The following is a 19,601-nucleotide window of genomic DNA, read 5'->3' as shown; positions in this document are numbered from 1 at the left end:
GGTGAAGAAAGAAATTCATACACATCTGGGATATCATGAGGGTGAGTAAATAATGAGAGAATTTTCATTTTTGGGTGAACTATCACAAGATTCTTCACAAGATGCCTGAAAACACATACTGCTCACTGCTGTGAGGCAAACAAGCCCAAAACAGTGGCTCAAAAATTTCAATGAACATTACATCTCTAGATGTTCAGTGGACGACTGCACATGATTTGTTTGATTTGATTGGATATAGACATTGTGCTTTAACTGATTGAACATTGCTCAATTTGCGTAGCCAATTTCATCCCCACATGGCAAAAAATACTGTATTTTTTATTTAAATTTTTTGGCCAAAATATATTTTAAACATATTGTGCTAATATATGTAGCAAACAGCATGATTGAAAGCAATTTCTTTTCAAAATAGAAATATATTAATTTATACCTTCAAATTTCAAAATATTATAAAATTTTCTAGAGTTAAAAAAAAAAATGTATAAAGCAACTACATTCTATTCTTGCTGAACTGTATTTTGTATATATATATATATATATATATATATTTATATTATTTATTTGGGCAACATTTATATATTTTGATTTTAAAACATACAAAAAAATAAATGGCCAAATAAAATATATTTGGAAAAAGAAATAACTAAATACATATTTCAAATGCATTTATATAACCATATTTAAAATATATATTAGTAGTGCATTTTCCTAATATATTTTGACCATTGTTGGTATACTTTCAAAAGACATCCAAAAACATAAAAAAAATATTTATTTTGCCATATGGGTCTTATCGAAAAAGAAAGCAAGAAAGAAGGAGTAGTTTTGTAAAGGAACATCATTGAGAGACATCAAGTGCTTTGTGAAGGGCCTGGAAGAGACTCAAGCCACTGCAGGAGACGTGCTCCAGAAGCACCAGCGGCGTCGTGAATTATGTTTATTCAACACCACATCCTCTTTCTCCCTCTCCTTTTTCACCCGCTGATAGTGATCTTCCTCTTTCAGATACCAGACCGGAGGCCAGCGAAGCTTCTCAAAATATTCCTGGTTCTCTGCTCATATTACAATACAAGCAGATATATCAAGGGTGAATGAATTTAAAGATGGTTTGTGCAGCAAAACACTTAAAGTGTTCAATAACTTGCTTAACTTGCTCAATCGACAGCATTCGTGGCAAAATATTGATTACCACAAAAATGGATTTTGACCTTCCCCTCCTTTTCTTTAAATAGCAAAAATCAGGCTTACAGTGAGACACTTACAATGGAAATTGAGCTTAACTTGTATTGAACCCAGAATATTCCTTTAAGAGGACACTCTTAAAGATGAATGTGAATGTCTGCACTAATAGTGACAGGAAACAGAATTGCATAAATTATGATTGTTTTCAAACAGGTTTTCGGAACACTCCAAATAGACTGAATCAAATCCATCAAACTTCAAAAAGTGCTGTTACCTGGCGATTTGGACTTGATCTCTTTGCGGTAAATGGCACATATCCTGTTGTAATGGGTGCAGATGTGGTGTAAGCACCAGGCAGCAAGCTGATTAGCATTATGGAACTGACATCAGAACAAGAAAATAGGAAACAGATCATTTACAGATAACTTACAGTACTTTCCTGGCAACTAAGGATGCCAGTCATTTACTGTAAATCTTTCATAAATGTTGTACAGTGTGTATTGTAGTGTAAACAATGTAGTGATACTGAAGGATAAATGTACCTGAGCGAGCTCCAGATAGGTGAGGACCTCTCCATCAATGTCCTGACTGTCTTTTGATGCTTTTACAAACTCACTGACAGCATATTGCTCTGAGGAGAGAAAACAGCTATTAACAAACAATGTGCATATAACTGTCACTTTTCTACAACATTTAGTTACTATCTATTTTGCCATTCTAACAGAATCTAGTAAAAGCAAACCAACAGCATTATATACAGTTTACACATAGTAATATTTCATAATATAAAGTAATGTGACGCTTCGCAGCTTGCAGACTGTAAATATTTAAACATGCAAAATAGAGCTGTCAGTCAATTAAAATGGTTAAATGATTCTAAGTTCAGTCAAGAAACTCTACATGGCTCAAGCTGATAGATCCTTTGACATGTCATTTGTTAGCCAATCACCTCGCATACTCTAGGCCCAAGCTGATAGGTCCTTTGACATGTCATCTGTTAGCCCTGACATTTAAATTGTCTGATATGTCTGATTTTGCCAACCCACTTGCGCCTAGAAATGCACATACAAAAACTCCTTAGACATGCACACTGACTTTGCGCACATGGCTTATCTTATAACACTGCACCAAAGATGTAGCATTCTTAAAATAGAGCCAAGAATATATTCTAGAAGTAGCAAATCTTTGTACTTGCTCTGCAGCAACAGATCTAGTATACCAAGGGCAAATCTACCAACTAGTCCTGTCCATTGTAACACCTTCAATTTATGCAGAGAGTTGTCATGACTGAACTTAATTATTTGATTTGCTGATTAATTTTAATCATTGAGTTCATTGCAATTGTATATACCAAAGTTTGCTGAGAAAATACCAAAAATTAAGATAATTTAAAAGACATTTGTCATGATCCTGCACTGTCTGCCCTCTGGTCTCTGTCTGTTTTCTGTCTGTGTGTGTTTGTCTTGTGTATGAGCACATGGCTGAATCATTGTTTGTGTTTGCCATGTGCTCACCCAACTCTGCCTCCTCGTTCCCTCTGGCCTTACTCCTACATGTCCTTGTTATGTTGATTGTATTCACCTGTTCCTCATGAATACAGAAACTTGTGTTTGTCAGATCGTTTTTGTTCCCATGTCAGTTGGTCAGCGTTCGTTTGCCAGCTTCCCTGGTCTAGTAGTTTGTGATAGTGTTTGTTCCTTTTCTGTCTTTGACCATTTATTTTGAGCATTCCTGTGTTCAGGTCCTCATTCTTGCTACATACCGTGACCGAAAAATCCAAACAGATTGGACCCAATCTGGATATCATTATAATTCATTTAAACCCCATTCCCCTGTACGTTGTCAAGATTCCACTCCCCAGAATGTCTTTGATCTCCGCCAGGGGAACCAGTCAGTGAGGGAGTGTGCGCTGGAATTTCTAGCATTATCCTTCAACGGACCGCCAGGAGGCGGCTGAGCCCGCTGCTGACTGCCAGAAGGCGGCCGAGCCATCTGCAGTCATCACCACCACCAGTAGAAGGAGGGGAAAGGGACGGGTTCCTGTGCCCGAGTCAGGTGCAGCTCAACACAAGGGGTCAGAGTTAGCTGCAGCTTCCCTGGAGGCTGTATATTTCATCAACCAACTCTGCAGTCACCCTGTCTGACCCCTCATCTGCAGCTGCCGCCCCGTCTGTCCAGCCCCCCTGCGGCTGCCACTCAGTCTGTCCAGCTTTCTGCGACCGTCACACAGTCGGTCCAGCCCTCTGCCTCCACTCACAATTCTGTCCAGTTCCCTTTGGCTATTACCCAGTCTGACCCTTTCCAGTCCCCTGCGGCAGTCAACGAGGCCATCTACATGAGTATGTCCAGTTCCCAGTGGCCGCCGCCAAGCCTGTTTCAATCCTGTTTTCTGTGGCCACCGAGTCTGATCCATTTCTCTCAGCAACCCAGTCCCTTACTCTACCGTCACATTACACTTTCCATCTCTTCAGCACCCAACAACACCCTCTATTTCCATAGGTTCCTCTGGTCTCTGTTTGTGTTCTATCTGTTTGTGCTTGTCTTGTTTATGGGAACATGGCTGAGTCAGTGTTTTTGTTTGCCATCTGCTCTCCCGACTCCATCTCCTCGTTCCCTCTGGCCTCACCCTTTGTCTAGACCTCATTATGTTATTTTGTTCATCCATTCCTGTTCCTCATGTGTTCTGCCTGTGTGTATATACTGTACTCTCTTTCCACTTGTGTTTGTCTTATTGTTTTTGTTCCCATATCAGTCGGTCAGTGTTTGTTTGCCAGCTTCCCTGTCTGGTTTAATCCCCACTCTGTCCCTCAACAAATATCCCTGTGGTCACACATGAGTACACATGAGTATATATATATATATATATATATATATATATATATATATATATATATACATACAATAAAAAAATCACACACATTTAAAACTATACTTGTCTCTCCACTGCCCCTCACCGAGAGCCCTCCAAGAACGCCAAACAGCTGCCCCATTTCCCATCAAACATATCCAAGTTCCCAAGCCTTCTAGATGACACTTCCTTGAAAGCTGCCACCCTCCCCATCTCCATGCACCACTCTTGAAATGAAGGCACTCCAGTCGACTTCCATCCCCTTAAAATAATCTGTCTGCCGATCATAACACCAGCCAGGACCCAATTTTTTGTGTTTATCCTCCCTCACAATCCACTCTGACAAGCAGAAAGGAGACTTATGAATACATCATTTTGGGTTCAGCCATATGCTCGAGGCAACAAATAAATGTCAGAATTAAACACTCTGGACACTTTTGTCCATACTGAGTGCAAATGCAAGATAATGGGGTGTAACTTAAGTTCTCCGATTAGTTTGATAGAAAGGCTTTGCCATGGTGAAATAAGGGCAAGAACTTCCTGTTCTATACAAAACCAGGGAGGGGGCTCTCTCAGGTGGAAGCGACCAATGAGCCAAATGTCTGAGACAGAATGCATAATAAAAAAACTAAATATTGGGCACGCCAAGCCCACCTTTGTCGGTCAGTCTATGCAATTTACTGAAATATAATCTGGGATGTTTACCATTCCAAATTAAGGACTTCTCTATGCTATATTGATATAAGAGAGGGGACATCTATAGGGAGAGACTGTAGCAGGTAGTTGAATTTTGGAATACATTTCATTTTTCCTTCCCAATTATAGATACATGTAATGAAGCCTACCTGCCCACATCGCTCGCATTACAAAAAGTAGCTTTAAATGTCAATAGATTGTTTTTTTTATTTCCATCCAATTGAACATGAGCCCATCACTGGCATGCAGTCCATTTTGCAACTTTGCAAATCTGTCCGAGTTAGATTTAGAAGCAGTTCACACAGGACGTATTCTTGCATTCTGCCAATGTACACATGAGTCACATAAACATTATTGCCACTGAGCTACATTTAGCTGTTTTTCAGTGTCTCACACCATGAGCGTTGTGTTTTAAAAAAGGCATGTCAAGCTAAAGTAGTTAAAACTTTCTTGAGACACCTGCATTCTGTTAAATTCTGTTCAAAATCGTGAAGCTTTAACATTAATCAACTTCAAGCTTGATTTGCACTGATGGCAGAGAAATTCCTTTTTATGAAATTAAGGCATGGATCAGGGGCCAAGATTTATTTTTATTTTTAAGAGTTATTTTTGTTTATTTTTTAGAATTAATAGCACTATATTGACGTTATATATTCACACTCCTAAAAGAAGAATGTGTTTTTTTAACCGGGGCACAGCAGGCTATGCAAAACTTTAAGTAAACAGCCTGCATCTGGAGTCACAGATAAATTTCAGCCTGTCACCACCATGTCATTAGATGACGTCCGCTGGACGGATTGTAGTGTGTGCCACACAAAGCTCTGCAGAGACATTCTCTTTTATTTGGCAACTTGACATGGCTCGTTGCTAAGCAACACAGAACGAAAGGGCTAAAAGGCCTGTTCGCTTTAGATCTGTAGCGGCCTTACGGCTCTGTCCTGTATTTGAGGAATTTGTGAGTTCGTCTGAACGTGTGGTTATGTGTTGGCAGAGGGCTCACCTGTCAGGGCAATGAGGCGTGGAAGGCACAGTCTATTGGCCAGGGCGATCAGCTCCATTGGGTCCAGGTCTGCCATGGGTGACAGCTGATTGGTATAGAGAAACTCAAGCACGGCCTGCATACAAACCCTACTGGTGTTGGGGAATGAGACCTGGCAACAACACACAAACACACGCATACACACATATGTACTGAATATATGCACATGAAGGAAGGGGGAAAGATAAAAGAGCAGCGCAAAATTGTGAGAAGACTTCAGATGTTTTTCTTATTCACTAAAGTGAGAAGGAAGGTCTTAGCTTTCTAACAATGTCATTATTTTGTTTCTACTCCAAACCATTGATGAGGTGCTATCATTAAAATGTTGGCTGATATATAATAATTTAAATGCTTTCCTTTTTACTTTACTGCATAAAACTCAAAATGTGTTTCTGGGACAAAGTGGTTAAAAATGGAAGAACAGGTCACAATTAGCTTCTCATTCATTTAATAAATTAATCTTTGGGGGCCTGGGTAGCTCAGCAAGTAAATACGCTGACTACCACACCTGGAGTCGCAAGTTTGAAATCAGGGTGTGCTGAGTGATTCCAGTCAGGTTTCCAAAGCAACCAATTGGCCCCGTTGCTAGGGTGGGTAGAGTCACATTGGGTTAACCTCCTCGTGGTCACTATAATGTGGTTCTCGCTCTCGGTAGGGCACATGGTGAGTTTTGCATGGATGCTGCTGATAATAGCGTGACACACCTCCACACGCACTATGTTGCCATGGTAACAACAAGCGCTCAACAAGCCACGTGATAAGATGTGCGGATTGACGTCTCAGATGCGGAAGCATTTGAGATTCGTCCTCCGCCACCCGGATTGAGGCGAGTCACTACACCACCACGAGGACTTAGAGCGCATTGGGAATTGGGTATTCCAAACTGGGGAGAATATTTGTTTTTAAAATAATAAAATAAAATAAAAATTAATAAAGTAATATTTACCCTCTTGATATCCCAGGTGTTTATGACTTTCTTTCTTCAGCAGAACACATTTGAAGAAATGTCACAGCTCAGTAGGTCTTGTGGATGTGATCTGATTTTTGAAGCTCCAAATAAATAATAGTCAGCATAAACATCATCCATTCGACTCCAGCTGTTAAATGAATGTCTTCTAAAGCGACAAAATCACTTTTGATGTGAAAAAATATCAATATTAAGAACTTTTTAACTATAATCAATCGCTTCCATTCAACAGTGGTATGCGCATGTGACGTAATCGTTGGCACGTGAGACGCAAGATCTGAGGCATATGCGACACACATGGAAGAGCAGCGCTGTTTACAACTGAGTAGGAGGAACACTGTTCAGAAGCGTCATTGATTTTGGTTTAGATCTGTATTTGTATCTGTTTCTTTACTAATAATGGTGTTTGTGTGCTTATCCTGGATGTCTCAACCAAGGGGAGAACATGAGAATATGTCCGCAACATGGCAACACATATACGTCACACGAGAGACCGACGTGAACACCAACTTCTCGTGAAGCTTACAGGAAGTGATGGTTTGTAGTTCAAAATTACTTAAATTTGTATCTTTTTCACACCAAAAACAATCGTATCATTTTAGAAGGCATTCATTTAACCGCTGGAGTAGTATGAATGACGTTTATGCTGACTGTCTGTGATTTTTGGATCTTAAAATGTCTGATCACCATCCACTTACTGGGCCTACTGGGCTAAGACATTTTTGGTATTTCTTCAAATGCGTTCTGATGAAGAAAGAAAGCCATACACACATGGGATATCGTGGGGGTGAGTAAATGATGAGATTTTTGGTTGAATTATCCCTTTAAATGCAGAACAACAGACTTCCTTTATTATTATAAATTAGTTTTTTTTAAATGTGTTTTTAGGTGAAATGTGAACGGGACATGTTCGTAGTTTCTAGATATTCACCTATCTGCATGACAGGTGATTGGAGAAGAGGGGTTGAAAAATAACTCCTTTTAGAGTTGGAGCAATTTAATACATGAAATATTGATAAAATATTCTGAAGACAAGTTTTTTTAAATAACAGGCAAAAAAAGAGTAAAGCTCAATAACTCCTAATCATCAGTGATCAAATTTGACAGTTTGAAAAAACACATTCAAGAGCTCCGAAAATTAACAGAAAGAAAGAAAGAAAGAAAGATCCTCCCCCATACTTAATCTGTATGGAAGTGATGGGCCGCTCACCACCAGTCCAGCATTACTAAGCACATTTGGGCAGAACACATAGATAGATGCGGCTACGTAACACATTACATAATAGACTTCAAGGGCAAAGCTCGGTAGAGTGCTATGTGTGTTGCTGGGGTAGAGTCAAAGCACTCAAAAAGAGAGCACAAGAAAAGAGGCTTGCTCTCTTGGATTTCAATAAGCACTATACACTCAAGTCAGAAAGTAGGACGCTGTCATTCCTAAAATAAAGCTGTCCCAGTTTTTGCACTGGCAGGAAATGTCAAAGCACTAAGGCATACAAATATTGGCCATCAGGTTTTCAGACCCCTGTGCAAAGATTAACCATAAAGAAAACAGATCTCTGTCTCAGAATGATGTCTGCCCTTTCTCCTTAGGGAGGCAACACAGTCTGCTTTTTTCCACCTGTTAAGAAGGAATTTAATGAACAGTGCCAAAGATGAAAGGATCTATTAAGCCAATAAAAACACTGAGATGAGGACTATGGAAACAGGATTAAGTGGGCATGTGGCAGCTACGGAACAAGCAAAAAACTGTTTGTATCATCCCACAGAACATACAAGTATGCATCTCATCTCCCTTAAATTACAAATCATGCATGTAAATGCAGTTAATGGTGCACTATAAATGTGCACTAGAAGAGAAAACTCAAAATTACAAAGATTTATTTAATCTCCTAAACCTGTAAAATAAATAATAATAAAATTAATAAAATTAAGAAGTGTCAGGTTAGGTTTAGGGGTAGAGTTAGGGGATAGAATCTATAGTTCGTACAGTCTAAAAATCTTAATGTCTATGGAGAGTACTCATAAGGATAGCTGCACCAGCATGTGTGTGTGTGTGTGTGTGTGTTTGTACAGGTTTCACTATATTTTGAGTGCCACATTTCTTTAGGTGGTCCTCACTAGTAAAAAAAGGCTCATAAAATGACAAAATCATGTTTATCTTAAATCTACTGATGTGCACAGATTTCTGTAGGGTTAGGGAATAGAAAATATTATTAGCCTGCTATGAAATCAATGGAAGTTTATGAGATGTTCTCATTTACTGTATATAGTGAAACAAACCTGTGTGTGTGAGCATGCGTGCGTGAGTGCGTGCATGCGTATATGCGTGCGTGTGTGTGTGTGTGTGTGTGTGTGTGTGTGTGTGTGTGAAATGTGTCTGTTTAAGACTGTGTCTATGCAAGACTGTGTATGTAAGCACTTGCCAATGTCTGAGCAATATGACCAAGTACCATCTGGCTGAAAACAGGTTGAAGACTTCAAGGACAAAATAAAGATTGTCTGGAAACTTGTCAGTACCTCAAAGAGCACTTATTAAATATTGTTCCCTTTACAAAAAGCTTCACTACGATGCTGCGCTGCTAAGCGCTACGGGGAACAACCCTAGCTGTGAACGGAGCTGAATAATGTGTGCAACACGTCAATGACCGGAATTTATAGCCTCGGCTGATGTAATCATTAGATGCACCTGCGGCCAGGCTATAAATGGATACGTCACCAGGTGTCGTCAGAAACTCTTTTTTCAGAGCGATTCTGTTTCTGTGTGTTTTACAAACCCTGTCAAAACTTTCTTTCCTCTGTTAGGAGTTAGAATCAGTTAGGCAGTGTGCAGTGAACGTTGTTCTCTTTTCTCTTCTGTTTAGAAAATATTATATATATATATATATATTTCTAAAAAAGAAAGAAAAAAAAACAGAGAATGACTGAAAGCCGCAAATGGTGCGTGTTCCCCTCTTCTCGCTCTATAGCTGAAGACGACACACATCGGTTTTTGCTCTGTTTGTTTGGGGGTAAGAGCACGCTGCTTTCGCGTTGCAGCATGGCGTGCACTGCGATTTGCTTTAACAGGCAGAGTGCATCGTGCTCGCCTCGCTTGCTTCCAGGAGTCAGCACTCATGAAAAAAAAAGATCGTTCGTGGGGCTCTTGCATAGATTTGGCTGAGGAGCAAGAGACGGGTTGATCCCTTTCTCTCACTCTCTCCCCAAACCCAGCTGGTCCTTCACATGATCTCGAAGTGCGTTCCGACGCTTCTTCGGATCATGATGTGGATCGTGATTCTCTTCCCGCCTCTGAGCTTTTCGTCCGCGATAAAAAATCTACAGAGGAATTGCTCGATGTTGTTACTCGTGCGGTTGCCAGATTGGACTGGCCACGCGAAAAAGAGACCCCCAAACGCTCCAAATTAGGGGATAGATTTTATCTTCCAGTCTAAGAAAGGGAACGCCTCATGGGTCCCTTCCCTTCTTTGATAACCTCCATGAAGTGCTTTTTCGCTCATGGAGAACCCCTAAAAATATATATATATATATTTTATATATATATATATATATATATATATATATATATATATTTCCTTCCCGTGTTCACATACCCTCGACGTCATTATATTCGACTATCGTGGGTGCTGAGGCACGGGGGTATTCAGTGATGCCGCCGGTCGAAGAGACGCTTGCGGGCTATCTCTCGCCAGGCTCGGCATCGTCACTTAAGAAGCCCTCTCTCCCCTCAAAGCCTTGTAGGACAACCTCCACTTTAGTGGGAAGGGCTTATCAAACAGCAGGTCAGGCTGGTGCTGCTCTGCACACTATGCTGTTTTACAGGCGTACCAGGCTGACCTCCTGGACGACCTGAGTGTGGGTTCTGCGCTTGACAAGCAAGCCTCAGGCCCGCCTCGGTCCTGACTGAAGGGAGGCTCAAAAGCAAAGCGTGGCGAGTCGTGCTCCTCCTCCCAGGTATTGGGGACAGTCTCGCCGCCCTCACCAGCCCCCGAAGCAAGACCTCAGGACTATAAATTCTAGGAAGAGAAAACCCTGATGGTCTTGCGCCTAGATTAGGGGGTAGCTCCCCTCGGGACGGGGCGCGTGCTTCACTTCACCCCTCCCGGTATCCCCTCGAAGCCCCTCCATTCCCGCCACCTCTTGGTGTTTCGGGTTGCAGAGGCTTCCGTCAAAATTGGGCGTTTTTGCTGTTCCTGCATTTTATTCAGGACGCGAAACACTCGACAACCCCTCAACAGGAAGTGTTAAAATATAATACCCATCTCAGAGATCCTGGCAGCGTGGAAACTTCTGCCGGATATATTCTTTTCTGTGGGTCTTATAAGGGCATCAGGATTTAATTCACTCGCCGCTTTTCCGTGTTTCAACGGCGTGTTCTCACTACCGTGAACCGGATTTCTTTTTATGTAAAAACAAAAAAACTCAATCTCCTGGTTAAAGGGGCCATGGTATGTGTTCCCCTTCCAGAGAGAGAGTTAGGTTATTACACTAAATACTTCCCGTTTCCCATGGAGGGTGAGGGGTGGCGTCTGGCTTAGATCTTAAAGCTTGAACTACCCGTGGGTGTTCAAGTCCAAGATGATGCCTGTCAAGATGGTCGTGTCTCAAGCCCTACAACTCGTTTGGCAAAGTCTTCCAGGGTCAGGTTCTTTCACTCAGCCTAGCCCTTTTTACCTGCACATTCACAATGCATGATGTAGCGCTGGCTCCTTGCGACTCCGGGGCATCTGCATTCTGAATTATGTAGACGACTGGCTGATCCTAGCGCAGTTCCAGGAACTGGCAGTTCAGCACAGGGACATCGTCTTAGCTCAACTGTTTCTCTGGGGTTGAGGCTCAACGCCAAGAAAAGCGTCCTCTCTCCCACTCAGAATACTGTCTATCGGGGCATCGTATGGAGTTCAATCACAATGCGGGCACAACTGTCTCCCGCTAGGATTGAGTCCATTCAGATCACCCTGAGCAAAGTCAGGCTAGGTCAAGGTTGCACTGTTATCAGTATCAACGATTTCCAGGCCTCAGGGCGACCGCGTCCACGGTGATCCCTCTGGACCTTCTGCTCATGAGACCGTTTTTGTTGTGGCCAAAAGCCAGGGGATTTCTTCCAAGGGCCAAACCCCTAGGCTAAAAAGGGTTACGCGCCTCAGGCTTCGTTCCCTTTCTATGTGGTTCAGACCCCGGTTTTCTGCCTTGGGTCCCACTCTAGGTGCGTCTTGTTGTCGCAGACTGCTAACAACAGACACCTCCCTGACGGGCGGGGTAGCGGCCTTAAGTGGTCGTCCAGCTTAAGGGGATAGGAGGGTCGTCAGCTCGGTTGTCACAGTCACTGTCTCGGGTTGATGGCTGTATTTCTGGCCCTGAAATATCTCCTACTGAGGCTGCCATGTCTTGGTGCAGGTGGACAATACAGCGGTAGCCTCTTACATAAATCATCAAGGAGACCCACGTTCTTGTCAGCTGTATTTCTGACACGTCGGATTCTCTTTAGGGCCCAGGGTAAGCTCCTGTCACTCAGGTCAGTTATATCCCTGGATGCCCGTAAACGGGAGCAGATTTACGGTCCAGACAGAAAATACCAACGGGGGAGTTAAGAACTCCACCGTAAGGTAGTAGTTGCCCAGAGTTCGCCAGCAAGGGTTTTTGCCTCTTACTGATAGCACATCGCTGGCCGAACAGGGCTTGGTTCTATGAGCTAATCTCTTCCCTCGACGGTTCGCCTTGGGCGATACTGAACAGGAAGGATCTTCTATCTCAGGCACAGGGCAATATTTCATCCCTGCCCCGAATTGTGGAGTCTTTCATGTTTGGCCCCTAAGGGTACCAACTGAGGGACACAGGGCTTTCTCCTGAGGTTATCGAGACCTTTTTAAATGCCGGGCTTTTTCCACTTGGAACAAGTTTGGGTGAGATCTTAGGGCAGAAGAGGACCTCTTGGCCTCTATGAATAGCGCAATGTCTCCTCTACTTCTCCCTGAAATCACCCAGCCCCCCTTGGGTCTGGACGTTAAGACACATACATGACCCAGAATGCGTCTGTATGCATTTCTTTCCCCGGTTTCTCTGCTCCCGGGAGTCTTGGCGAGGTTCACCAGCAAGGGTCTTGCCTCCTATTAATGGCGCTGCGCTGGCCGAACAGGATATGTTTCTCGGAGCTAATTCCTCTCCTCGACGGCTCCCCTTGGGCAATTCCGAACATCTTTGGCCCGAATTGTGAAACCTTTCATGTCTGGTCCCTAAGGGTACCAAATGAGGTTCACAGGGTTTTCTCTTGAGATTATCGAGACCATTTCAAGTGCTAGGGCTCCCTCCACTTGGAACTGATCTGGGTAGATTTTACAGGGCAGAAGAGGACCTCTTCGCCTCTGTTGATAGTGCAATGTCTCCTCTACTTCTCCCCGAGTCGCCCAGTCCCCCGGAGGGGCTGATCGTAGTAACGCATGCATAGCACAAATGCACCTGCATGCGTTTCCTTCTACTAAAGTTCTTATTACAGAACCAGCTTACTGCCAGTTTGCTTCAGTTCTAGATTTTCTGTAGAAAGAACTGTCAGCGGGCACTTGCCTCACCACTGCCAGGTTCTATGTGGCCACTGCGGTTTGCCATGGCTTGGTGGGCGGGGTGCCCTCAAAGAGGCATCCTCATTATTGCCCGGGCCTACGAGGCGCGCGGTCAAGCTTCACCAGTAGGTTTTAGGGCGCACTCTACCAGAGGGCTCTCCTCCTCTAAAACCTTGGCTAGGGGTCTCCCTCTGCAGCAAGTTTGTGATGCGGCAGGTTGTCCTCTCCGCACACATTCATTGGACTTTTTTAGTTTGGATGTTCTGCCCTCCGGGCTCTTATGCCCTTGAGTCGACATCTCAGCTCATACCTGAACAAGTTTGTGATGCGGCAGGCTGGTCCTCTCCACTCACATTCATCAGTTTTTATGACGAGTTTGTGTTGCGATAGGGTTCTCTTCGCACACATTCATCGAACTTTATGGGTTAGATGCTTTGCTACTCCGGACTCTTATGTCCTTGAGTCGACATCTCAGCCCATGCCTAAACAAGTTTGTGATGCGGCAGGCTGGTCCTCTCTGCTCACATTCATCAGTTTTTATGACAAGTTTGTGTTGCGATAAGGTTCTCTTCGCACACATTCATCGAACTTTATGGGTTAGATGCTTTGCTGCTCCGGGCTCTTATGCCCTTGAGTCGACATTTCAGCTCATGCCTGAACAAGTTTGTGATGCGGCAGGCTGGTCCTCTCCGCTCACATTCATCAGTTTTTATGACAAGTTTGTGTTGCGATAGGGTTCTCTTTGCACACATTCATCGATCTTTATGGGTTAGATGCTTTGCTACTCCGGGCTCTTATGTCCTTGAGTCGACATCTCAGCCCATGCCTAAACAAGTTTGTGATGCGGCAGGCTGGTCCTCTCTGCACACATTCATCAAAATTGAATGGTTTAGATGTTTATGCTACTCCGGGCTCTTATGCCCTTGAGTTGACATCTCAAGCTCATGTCTGAGACCTCTTGCGTTTTTGTGAGTACACTGCACAACCGTAGGGGTCTGGATAGCCCCAAGTGCAGCGGCATGGGTATTGCGTTCCCCGTAGCGCTTAGCAGCGCAGCATCTTAGTGAAGCTTTTTGTAAAGGGAACGTCTCGGGTTACATGTGTAACCCTTGTTCCCTGAAAAAAGCGGAACGAGATGCTGCGCTGCTTTGCCGCACTGGGACGTCCCAGGACTGCTCTTCAAAAAGAAGTATCTGACGACACCTGGTGACGTATCCATTTATAGCCTGGCCGCAGGTGCATCTAATGATTACATCAGCCGAGGCTATAAATTCCGGTCAATGTTCATTGACGTGTTGCACACATTATTCAGCTCGGTTCACAGCTAGGGTTGTTCCCCGTAGCGCTTAGCAGCGCAGCATCTCGTTCCGCTTTTTTCAGGGAACAAGGGTTACACATGTAACCTGAGACGTTTTCACAATCACCTCATCGTTTGCACTCTCCATGAAAGAGCCTCCGAATAAGGCAGCCATCCAGTCACAGCTGGAGATCAGCAGAGGCTTGTGGGCATTAATGGTGCCATCATCCAACCTGAACACCACATCTGCAAAAACAGTCAACAGTCAGTCAATAAACACTGTTAGCAACAGCTCTTTACAAAGAAATTATTTATATCATCTTTGTTATCCCAGTTTCTATGCCCAAATAAACTGCTTAAACCAACCAAAGGTGGTTTGTTGGTCTTAGCTAGTTTAAGCTGGTCTCCCAGCCTGGCAAACCAAAAAGTGACAAAAATCTCTCTAAAACCATCAAAACAGACCAGCCTAACCAGCTTGGCCAGGCTGAGTGGCCACCTAAGCCTAGGCTGGTTTAAACCATCCCTGTTTATCACATCAGCTTGCATGAACATATTTTAGGATGCAAGCAGCAAGCAAATGTTGCAGCAGATGTAATAATCAAGTGCATCTGTGTTAATTTCCAATTAAATTTAGGGGAAAATAAACACATCTGGGTTCCCCCATACCTGTGAAATTATTCTTGGTGAGACACTCTTTGATTCGGTTGGCTTTTCTCACATGGAAAGCCTTTGTGATCTCCTGATTCATGAAGCCTTCATTGTTCATGATGTTCTCCACCATCATCCTAAGATCAAACGCCTCCAGGATCTCAGCAATCTGAGCGATCTTCATCAGATCTTTCTCCTTCTCATCTAGCTCACCAGTGTAGAGGAAGCGTAGGACAGCACTAAATGGTCCATGCTGGATGGAATGATCCATCTTCACCACTGTCATGAGAGCCGGTGTACCCGTAACAGGGTTTATCACGTTTTCCTTATAAATGCTGTAGAAAGCCTTGCTCCAGGAGGCCAGCGACAGCCTGGTGCGACGGTGCATCCCACTGAAACTCATCATCTTGAGGGTACCGTCACTCTTGGATGCCCGAAGTGAGCAAGGTGAAAGGTTGGGGAGAATGGCGTCATCCTCTTCCGTGTCTAGGCTTAGGGTGCGCATCAGCTGATCCCGTCTGTGGCGCTCAGTTACCACCAAGCACTGGGATTCATCGGAGAAGTCCATTTGGAAAAGGTCAAAGAATTTGGAGGATGAGGTAGACAAGTAGATCTTGTGGGCAAACAAGTGGATATTTTCCTGAATGATGAACATAACATCAGCACAAAGTGGGCTCTCAAGAAGCTGCCATGGGCCATCCCGGTTTTTGGCTGGGCACTCTGGAATTTTAATTAGTGGTGGAGGGGCTTTGGGGGGCAAAAATGGTGCCTGCAGAAGTGGCTTCTGGACCTTTCTCAAGTGGGATTTCCAGAACTGTAGGTGACGTCTGGAGATGAGGGCTGCTCTGATAGCGTTATCAAAGATATCCTTGATGCCAAACTGGTCAAAAACGCTTGTCTCGTAGTATGGGATGCCAAGCTCTTTGGCTACCTCTCTTCCGCTCTCTGGAGGCAAAATGTCTCCAGGTTTAATGGGCCTGTGAAAGACAAATCAATAAAATCAGGTCCAGATCTCTTGGCACAGTAAGCTTGCCATTCTCAAATGTGCTGGTGGAACAGCTTTAGTTACGTGGCACCTCACATCACTTGCTTAACAGGTCCATTCTAATCCTGATTTTGCAGCACCACAATGAAACCGTAACCTTGTCAACTAGCCCAGATCGATACAGAATGGCATGATTTGGCAACAGTAACCATTCGGCCCAGTGGTGGAAAAGAGTGCCTATAGTTAGGGTTCCAAATTGTCCAGACAGGCTCAACCAGAGAGACAAGGGCTTGAGCCAGTACCTTGATAATGGGCGTCTAGCCCGATTGACTGCCTCCAGGTCAGCATAGCGCAAGTCCAGCTGGCATCCGACCAGGATGACAGGTGTACGTGGACAGAAGTGCTTGATCTCAAGGTACCACATGGATTTAACATGATGCAGGGAGTTGGGATTGGCGATGGAGAAGCAGAGGACCACAACGTCAGACCTTTGGATGTGAAAAACAACAGGCAAATCAAGTAAGGGTCTGATTATAACCCACCCTTTAAACAACAGAGGGTAAGATGCCACTTAACACACATGCTAACAGTATTTTTAGGCCTACAGTTTTGTATGTAAAAAGGTGCTAAGTGGTATCTGTCGCAAGACCACAGTTCTTCAGTGTCAGGTGGACATGCAGCCTGACATTGACCTGTTGACAGCAGGGGCATCACTAGACTTCAGTGTCATCTGGGCTTAGCCCACAGGCCACATTATAATATAAAAATAAGAAGAATCCTTCCTTCCATGACTTAAAAAATGACCACCCTACCTGTCAAATAATATTAAATTATATTAAGCGCAACTCTGACACCGGTTCAGAACTTTATATATGCAAACATCAGGAACCCAATAAACAGATCAAACACGTTTTAATTTAAATTGTGGATGATCATAGCAAGAATTACAACTTGACGGCTCATTGTTCATTGTGCAGAAATTAACTCTAACAATCAAATCAAAGTAATTTTACAATTTAAATTTGCAATTGTCATTTGTCATAATATTTTGGCCCCTAACCACATCCTCCACAATTTTAGCAATAAATACCTTATTATGTGTTATTAATAAAAATTGCATATCCTTTCTTATATGCTAAAATGAGAACTTTCGTGTCTGTTAGGCTATTAAACATGATTCCAGGTTGTTATTAACAAAGCAAAGTTTCAACGATTGATAAACAGTAAGAGTGCCTTAAAAACGTTCAATGTCATTTTATTTTAAACCATTTAAAAATCAAGGCATCCCAAAGAGACAATTTAAACGCAGCAGTTCAACTCCACGCACATGACATGGAAAATGTGAACCAGCACGGGCAGAGCGCATATACATGTCATTTTTGTTTGACTTTATTGTGAGATTTTATCATTTTAAGACCTATGTATTGTGCTATTTAGGCTTACAGCTCACTGTGCTGCTATTTTGAGTTGTGTTTGAAGTAATCCCATTGCAATAAACATTCTTTATTTCCGCGTACCGACTCCCGACTAAACCCAAATAACCGAACAAGTTGACTGGTGCATAAATTAAAATCTAGATTAGAAGATTAGAAATGAGGCTTATAGATTATATATTTAGAAATAAGGCTTGCATAATAAAACCTTAGTACCTCTGATACAGAAAAGCTGCACCCCTTGAGAGAAAACAGAAAGCTCCCACACGAGCTGTTCGTAATTATTTGTCTGATGAACTTGAGCACGAACAGCAGGTAAAAGTCAAAGAGCGAACTGCCAATTAATGCAAGTTGGGCTCACTGATCGGAATTAATTTACATTTGAATCCACAATTGAAGTCTGCCTTGTTGTTTTTGTACCCTGATGCAATTCTCTCATCACAAAAGTACAATCAGGGCTATTAACAAAAGATCCAGGGCTTCAGCCCTACCAGCCAGGGTCTAGTTACAGCGCTGGTTGACAGCACGCAAATATATTTCCTTTAGTTTACACACACATAGTCATAGACGTCCGATGCCAGAGACCATACATTCTGGTAATGCTTAACAATACATTTGGCAATGCTTTTTTTTTGGCTGCATCTGAGGACTCAAAAAAAAATTATAAGCAGACCAAACAAAAGTACAGAGAGGATGACATGCATACATTATGATGCATTGCTGGCATAAAATCCCACAGCAAGATTAGTACAAAGTCTATCCTGGGGAGGGACAGACGCAACACCTATGTACACCCTTTTGCCAAAGTCTCACAGAAGGAATCGTGCATTTCTTGCTGACTGGGCAAGCAAAGGTCTCAGCTACCACACCACATTGAGTTATGGAGATACCAGCAGACTTGAAGACTTACAGTGTCTCGCTTATGTTTCAGAGGCTGGCATAAAGGTCAAAGGAGCCCTACAGACAAAAAGAGGCACAAAACAATGCCACATAATAATTATTTTTTTTTAACTCAACAAGGCAGAATTAGGGCTGTCTATTTAACATGTCAAGGTATTTATGAAAATAAAACAAATAATCATGTTCCTGAAGCCAATACCATGAAGCTCGTTGAACAAACTCAGGGTTACAGGATTGGATTTGAGTTGACAAATCCAAACCAATCTAATATGGCTTAATTGGTACCATGATGCTGCTCATCAACTTCTCTGTCATCTCAGGCTTTGATCCTGGGTGCTTCTCATTTCTGAAATTGTGCATCCTCGTTTCCTTTCCTTGCTTCCTAACTCCACCCTCTAAGGAAATGACGAAAGGATGGAAGGAAAGGAAACGAGGACAGAGGAATTGAAGCAAGACATGTTTGTAAAGGAAATGTCCGTGCTCACTCGCGCATCAATTCAGAGTGCATTTTTGCTCAGCTGCAATATCTCGGTGTGGTTGCCTTTATGTTATTGAAATTGTATTTATTAATATATTCATAATAAATACAAACAATTCAAGATGCTCTGTTGAAGTATGTGATAATTATGGTTTATTTAAACCACAAAAATGAAACATGAATTAAAACTGTTGCGTGAGATGTGTCCCTACACATCCCTGGAGGAGAATTTATACGTGCGTCAGGTGCAACGACCAAAAATTCTTCCGCATATGATGCTCCTGAGTTTCCTCGCTCAAGTGTCCTCGATAAGCTTCCTCTGACCTCGATCCTCACCTCCTCGTGGTGCGTTTAGAGAATTGGTCTATCATTAATGATGGTGGACTTCGATCGGTTTCCGGTTCAGGGGCTCGAGGACGAAGGAGCAAGGAAATGAGGATGCACAATTTAGGGAGTTTAAGATTTGATCACACGCTGCTGCAGAGAATACCGTGAGCCTCCACACGTGCTAGGACTCCAAGGTAACGTGCTCAACAAGCCACGTGATAAGATGCACGATTTGACTGTCTCACAC

General features: G+C 43.0%; 1 protein-coding gene across 2 annotated transcripts in view; it reads right to left on the bottom strand.

Moving 5' to 3' along the window:
- Positions 1-683: 683 nt before the first annotated feature.
- Positions 684-19,601, bottom strand: part of LOC127633565 (rho-related BTB domain-containing protein 1-like) — a 33,036-nt gene continuing 14,118 nt past the window's right edge. The window contains exons 2-9 of one of the 2 annotated variants that reach the window (XM_052112755.1): positions 18,560-18,606; positions 16,519-16,704; positions 15,250-16,208; positions 14,711-14,829; positions 5,727-5,877; positions 1,725-1,813; positions 1,457-1,562; positions 684-1,052 (exon numbers count right to left, since the gene is read on the bottom strand). In XM_052112755.1, the coding sequence (XP_051968715.1) occupies positions 883-1,052; positions 1,457-1,562; positions 1,725-1,813; positions 5,727-5,877; positions 14,711-14,829; positions 15,250-16,208; positions 16,519-16,640 (1,716 nt within the window). In that variant the 5' untranslated portion in view covers positions 16,641-16,704; positions 18,560-18,606 and the 3' untranslated portion in view covers positions 684-882. The remainder of the gene's footprint in view (positions 1,053-1,456; positions 1,563-1,724; positions 1,814-5,726; positions 5,878-14,710; positions 14,830-15,249; positions 16,209-16,518; positions 16,705-18,559; positions 18,607-19,601) is intronic. The other variant, XM_052112754.1, reaches the window with a different exon arrangement.

Source organism: Xyrauchen texanus, chromosome 40 (genome assembly GCF_025860055.1).
Source record: "Xyrauchen texanus isolate HMW12.3.18 chromosome 40, RBS_HiC_50CHRs, whole genome shotgun sequence".
Lineage (NCBI taxonomy): Eukaryota > Metazoa > Chordata > Actinopteri > Cypriniformes > Catostomidae > Xyrauchen > Xyrauchen texanus.
Note: the sequence above shows the minus strand (reverse complement) of the source record. Positions and strands in the feature narration are given on the sequence as shown.